The following is a 6,000-nucleotide window of genomic DNA, read 5'->3' on the forward strand; positions in this document are numbered from 1 at the left end:
AACTCTGATGTCTTGCTGGAAGAAGCTGCTTCAAACAAATACGCTGGAAGGGTCCTGGAGACCCCAGAAAATATTGCCCAACGTATGCTCATTCAATAGGGAAAAATGGGTTCAATGAAGTAGATGACACAGATATTGAAAATCTTTAAATACATGAGAAGAACTTAATCTTAGACCGATCGAAATAACTCATTTAGAGGGGGAAAAATGTTACCTGGACTAAGTGGAAATGGCTTATAATAAACATAAAAAAACATAAATGCGTGAGCAGGGGATTGAAAAGGGGTGAAAAATGGTATTATTGCAATTTCCAGCAAAAGTTGATGTCAAAAAGATTTGTGGTTATCCACCACCTCTGTTCACACATTTATTTTTTTTACATTTCTTATAAGCCCAGTTACCATTTCCACTTATAAAAGTCCAGGTAACAATTTTTTTTTTTTTTAAGTGTATTATGATTTGACTAATCTGGAAAATTTATTGGTGCAGTTAGAGTGTGAAGGTGAAGAGGTAAACGATACGATCCCTGGAAAGCAGTTAAATGTCAAAATGCTTATTAAAAGCATTAAACTATCCCATGATCTTACCCAGTTTTTTCTAGATGCTTATCCATTGTTGAGTAGAAGCTTAACCTTTTAGTGCCAAATTGAAGATGCCGTACAAGAATACACATACAAATTTAAAAAAAAGAGTGAGACAAGGAAAAATTACAAATTTTGGTACTGATCAGTTATATAGGACCCTTACTGAAATCCAGTTGTTTTTTTGCGTTTTACTTGTTCTAGTACATTTTAATCATTTATCTACTAGTTTATTATTTATGATATGAATTTAGAAGTATAAGATAATAATTATACTTAATGTTTGTACACAACTCGACATGATAAAACTTATATACATGTAACTTACTGTACATAATTTTTATTTTTAACATTAATCAGACAAGGCTAGCGAGTGAAGCGAGCATAGGTTGTGTTTGATTTGATTATGTTGATTCCATGTAATGACAAATCGTGAATGTTTATCAACATAACCTATACTCGCTAACCTCGTCTAATTAACATTAGATAGGTTATGTATAGTTATTATCTTATACTTCTAAATTCAAATAATAAATAATAAACTAATAGATAAATGATGCAAATTTACTAGAACAAGTAAAATACATTAAAAAATTTGATTTCAGTTGAGGGTCCCGTATAACCAGTAAGTACCCAAATTTTTTTAAATGTAATTCAATATATTGTAGGTTAGTTTTATAAATCTCCTTTACATTAATTTCAGTTTTAGTGTATGTAGTACTGTATTGCTGTATTCTTGACTTTTTAAGGCGATTGCAGAGTATGATTTGAACATGTAGTACAGTTTTCTAATACAGTACATACTGTAGTGAGTTTTTAAATCAAACAGTTTGGTACAGTAAGTGCTTACGAGTAAATTAGGAAATATACTGTATTTTTTTAAATATTTTTTCTGTAGTGTATCTATGTACTGTACTAAACCAGTGCATTTAATTATAATGTTGTCATCTGTATTTCATCAATAACATCACCCTAATTAAGTACGCACAATTTTTTTTTTCATTTGCATAGAACCTAATCATTTTTCCTTAAATGAGTATTAGTTCTGTTCTATATTTTTGGCATTTTTACAGTCTCTAACTTGCAAATAAGATTAGTTAAAATTATTAAAAAAAAATGAACTAAGTTCAATTTATTCCATTATTTATCTGATGCATTTCATGTGATTCTGATAATAATCACATTAAAACTTGTATTACATAAAATTATAGGACCTCATATATCACTGAGAAATTAGACTGTTCACGAATGAATGATTTTTTATCCTTATCAAGACGTTTGGATAAGTATAATTTAATCATTGCTGATAAAGCCTTAATTGTCGGTGGAGTGGCAGCATTTTGGTCTTTCATCTGGAGGTCTTGGGCTCGAATCCCAGTCAGCCATGGCATTTTTCATACATTAAAAATTCCATATCATATCCTCGCACAACCTTCAAGCTTATGTGGTGATATGAAGCCCAAAAAAATATATTCAGTGCAGTGTTTTTATATTATTTTAAATAGTTGAAACAAATAAGGGCAAAACTAAATTTTTTTAAACAGTCATAAAAACTTGAAATTGTGATAAGAATTATGAAAAAAGTTTACTTCTTTTTCAGTGTCTGCAATGATGTTATGATGGATTTTGATGGTCTAGTTGCTGCTCAAACTAGTCTTGGCACTGCAGCTCTGATAGTAATGGATAAAAGCACAGATATTGTTAAAGCTATTGCACGTCTGATAATGTTTTATAAGCACGAGTCATGTGGCCAATGCACACCTTGTCGTGAAGGAATAAGTTGGATGAATAAGATGATGTACAGATTTGTTGATGGTAAAGGCAAACCTGAAGAGATTGATATGTTGTGGGAGCTCAGCAAACAGATAGAAGGCCATACAATATGTGCCCTTGGTGATGGAGCTGCCTGGCCAGTTCAGGTTTGTTAATTTCTTCACTTAAGTCATATATTTTTCTGGGAAAGATGTTAAACTACCTCAGTTTCCTGAGGCAGTTCCATAGGTTGACTTTCTCCTCTTCCACTCTTACTTCCTTATTCATGATATTTTTTCCCCAGGATTGATTTGTTATTTACGAAGACTCTGTTCACATCCCAAAAGGTCAAAATGTGTGCTACAAAAAGGAAAATTTTTAATTTTCCAAAATTAAAATTATTTAATTTTCTGAATAATTTTTTTTTTCTTTCAAAAAAGCTGCCTGAAAGAATCTGAGATAAAAGTATTTATCAGAATTTAATATTCTTTAAAATTAAGCTTATTTATTATAGTTCTAGATACTCGTAGTTCAATGATGTTGAATTCTGATATATTTATTTCTACTTCTCTATGGTAGTTTATTTCATTATTAGTTGTTAACAGAAAGATGATAGAACTGTGAAAAGAGTTAACAATCTCTTTTAGCAAAGCTTTTAAATTTCTGAGTTGGGTTATTGTTTGATGGAATATGAAGCTGTATTACTGAACTATACGAGGTGTGATAAAAAAATACGGTGAATGAATTTTTATAGCGGCAACTGCCGACGCTACATCCATATGCTGTAATTTGTCCAATAGCGTGATCAACTGAGGCAGGCAGGGACAAGTTGTAACACGTTCGAGCTTGCCAGTCAGCTGCCAGAGCCGCTAGAGTGAGGTTGTGTTTATCGTGTCTGTCACGGAACATGGATTTTGAACAACGCATTAACATTAAGTTTTGTTTTAAGTTGCAAAAGAGTGCCAAAGAAGCTCACAAAATGTTAGAATTGGTGTACGGTGATAATGTGGTAACTTTGAAGACTGTGTACTACTGGTATGACCGATTTAAAAACGGAAATGAGTCTGTTGAATACGAGCAGCGTGCAGGACGTCCAGTAACCTTAAAAACAGTTGAAAATGTGCAAAAAGTGGAAACAATGGTTCGTTCAAACAGGCGAATGACTATTCGAGAGCTATCGGAAGACCTTAACATCTCATACGTTCAAAGCATTTTAACTAATGAATTGCAAATGAGACGAGTGAGTGTAAAATTTGTTCCCAGACTTTTGAGTGATGAACAGAAGGAAAATCGTGTGTCAATTTGCACGGAGTTGAAGGGTCGTCTTCATGCAGATCCGGTCTTCATGGCCAAAATTGTAATTGGAGATGAAAGTTGGGTCTATGGCTATAACCCTGAGACCAAAATGCAGAGTTCCCAATGAAAAACCAGTTCATCTCCTCGCCATAAAAAGGCACGTCAGTCAAAATCCAACATCAGGGTCATGCTCGTTTTTTTCGATAGTGAGGGCATGGTGCGATCAGAGTTCGTTCCAAAACTGTAAACTCTGAATTTTATAAGGGTGTACTGCAACGTTTGCAAAACGACGTACGAAGAAAGCGACCAGAAAAATGGACCAATGGCTTCCTTCTTCACCACGACATCGTGCCGTGTCACACCTCGCTTCTCATTCACGAGTTTTTGGCCGAAAAAAGTGTTCCTGTCTGTCCAAATCCACCATACTCACCGGATTTACCACCATGCGACTTTTGGCTCTTCCCAAAAATTAAAACTGTGCTTAAAGGAAAACGTTTTGACACCATTGCTGACATTGAGAGGGCCACGACTGAGCAGCTGAAAGCCCTTCCGAAAGACGCCTTCCAGAAATGCCTCCAGTCATGGAGTCAATGTTGGAATAAGTGCATTGCTAGCCAAGGACAGTACTTTGAAGGAGATTAAATCGAATTCTATGTAACCTTATTACTTATTTTAATAAAAAATTATTCACCGTATTTTTTTATCACACCTCGTATATGGAATTGTATAATATTGTAGAGAGTAATTTATAGTTAAAGTAGTTTAAAATACACATTTATGAAATGATGGATTAAATAAATATTTTAATCTTTTATCATAAAATTAAATAGGACCAAATTTTAGTAAAACAGACCAATAATTATTTTTATCAAATATATTTTACAGTTAATATGGTTTTGTTTTCTTCTGTGTATTGTTGGTTTAGGGTCTTATTCGCCACTTTAGACCTGAGTTAGAAGAAAGAATGAAAATATTTCATGAAGAACAGTCTCGAGAGAAGAAGGCAGCTGCTGCTAGTGGTTAATACATTTGTTAAATACATATAGACATTAGATTCGATAGATTATGACATTTAACTTTAATGTCTCATTTATTGACCAATGATTGGTGAAAATAAAAAAAATTAATTTTATTTTTCTTTATTTTTATTGTTGTTGTTACCCATTATTTTAAATATGTAATATACAATGAATTATAATTGGAAATCCAGTAATTAATTTCTGTAAGTATCATAGTAGTGGCATTTCTAAAGATAGGGTGTGTAGTTCAGTTTCTAAAAAATAACTTAATATAATTTCAAAACAAACTGTATACTAATATATAAAACAAATAAATTTTTTAATGTAATATTTATAATGTTCTAAGTATTATTATTATATCGAAAATATACATTAGTTTAAAGTATGCACTTTTATCTTTATCTAATGTTAAATTAAAAGATGTTTCAGCAACAACAGGAATTTAGAAAGTAACCATGCCTAGATTATATCTCTGTATTCATTATATTTGTATAAAGTACCATGCCCAAAAAGGATGAATGAAGGTAATCTGACTAGATACAAAGCACTCTTGAAACTGAAGGCATAAAACCATTTTCAAGTCAGTTTTGAACAATGTTACACTTTTAAAATATAAACGTCTTTAAAGTGTGCAATCAATCTGGAATGAAAATAGACCTTTCAGAATTTATATAACATCTTCATGTGACTTTTTCATCATGACTTTTTTTCAATTAATCGTTTTCTTTTTCACTTCAATATTTTCTTAATTACCAAAAATTGTAAATGGAAGTGATCTGTTTCTACAAATATTTTATATATTTTTACAAAGAACAAGTGAGACATTAAATATAAAACTATTTAAATATAAAATAAAAATATTAGATAATTTACTTATATAGTTTTATTTGTCTTCAGTTGCTTAGCATTTTCAATGTCTAGCCAACACCACCATCAGAGCACATAAAAAATTTCAAAACTTTAAAATTTATTAAAAAAGACATAAAAAGTAATAAAATTAATTTTTTTAGTTATACTACTGTGAAACTTCTAGTACTAGTTGTAGGCCAGTACTATAGTTTAGCTTGGCCTGAGTAAAATATTTTATTCTATTTTAAGTTCTAGTTAATCAGGTTTAATCTACATTACCTTTATATATTGCATTCTAAAATGAATGAATATAAAGAATTTGTTAACAACAAGACAACAGCTCTGCAACTTATGAACTAATGTACAATAACAGCAAAACTGATGATACACCAATTCATATTTCAGGAGAACAACAATCCTGTGCGTAAACATACATCTTATGCACTTCACTTAGTAATAAGTCAATTATTACACTTAATACAACTAAATTCATAATAAAAGTA

General features: G+C 31.4%; 1 protein-coding gene across 1 annotated transcript in view; it reads left to right on the forward strand.

Annotated features, from left to right (window-relative positions):
• The window catches only part of LOC142319545 (NADH dehydrogenase [ubiquinone] flavoprotein 1, mitochondrial-like), a 35,408-nt gene extending 30,647 nt beyond the window's left edge, over window positions 1-4,761 (forward strand). The window contains exons 8-9 of the mRNA XM_075356935.1: window positions 2,182-2,500; window positions 4,555-4,761. Of these exons, the coding sequence (XP_075213050.1) occupies window positions 2,182-2,500; window positions 4,555-4,653 (418 nt within the window). The 3' untranslated portion in view covers window positions 4,654-4,761. The remainder of the gene's footprint in view (window positions 1-2,181; window positions 2,501-4,554) is intronic.
• The last annotated feature ends 1,239 nt before the right edge of the window (window positions 4,762-6,000 follow it).

The sequence above is a fragment of the Lycorma delicatula genome, chromosome 2, assembly GCF_047948215.1.
Source record: "Lycorma delicatula isolate Av1 chromosome 2, ASM4794821v1, whole genome shotgun sequence".
NCBI lineage: Eukaryota > Metazoa > Arthropoda > Insecta > Hemiptera > Fulgoridae > Lycorma > Lycorma delicatula.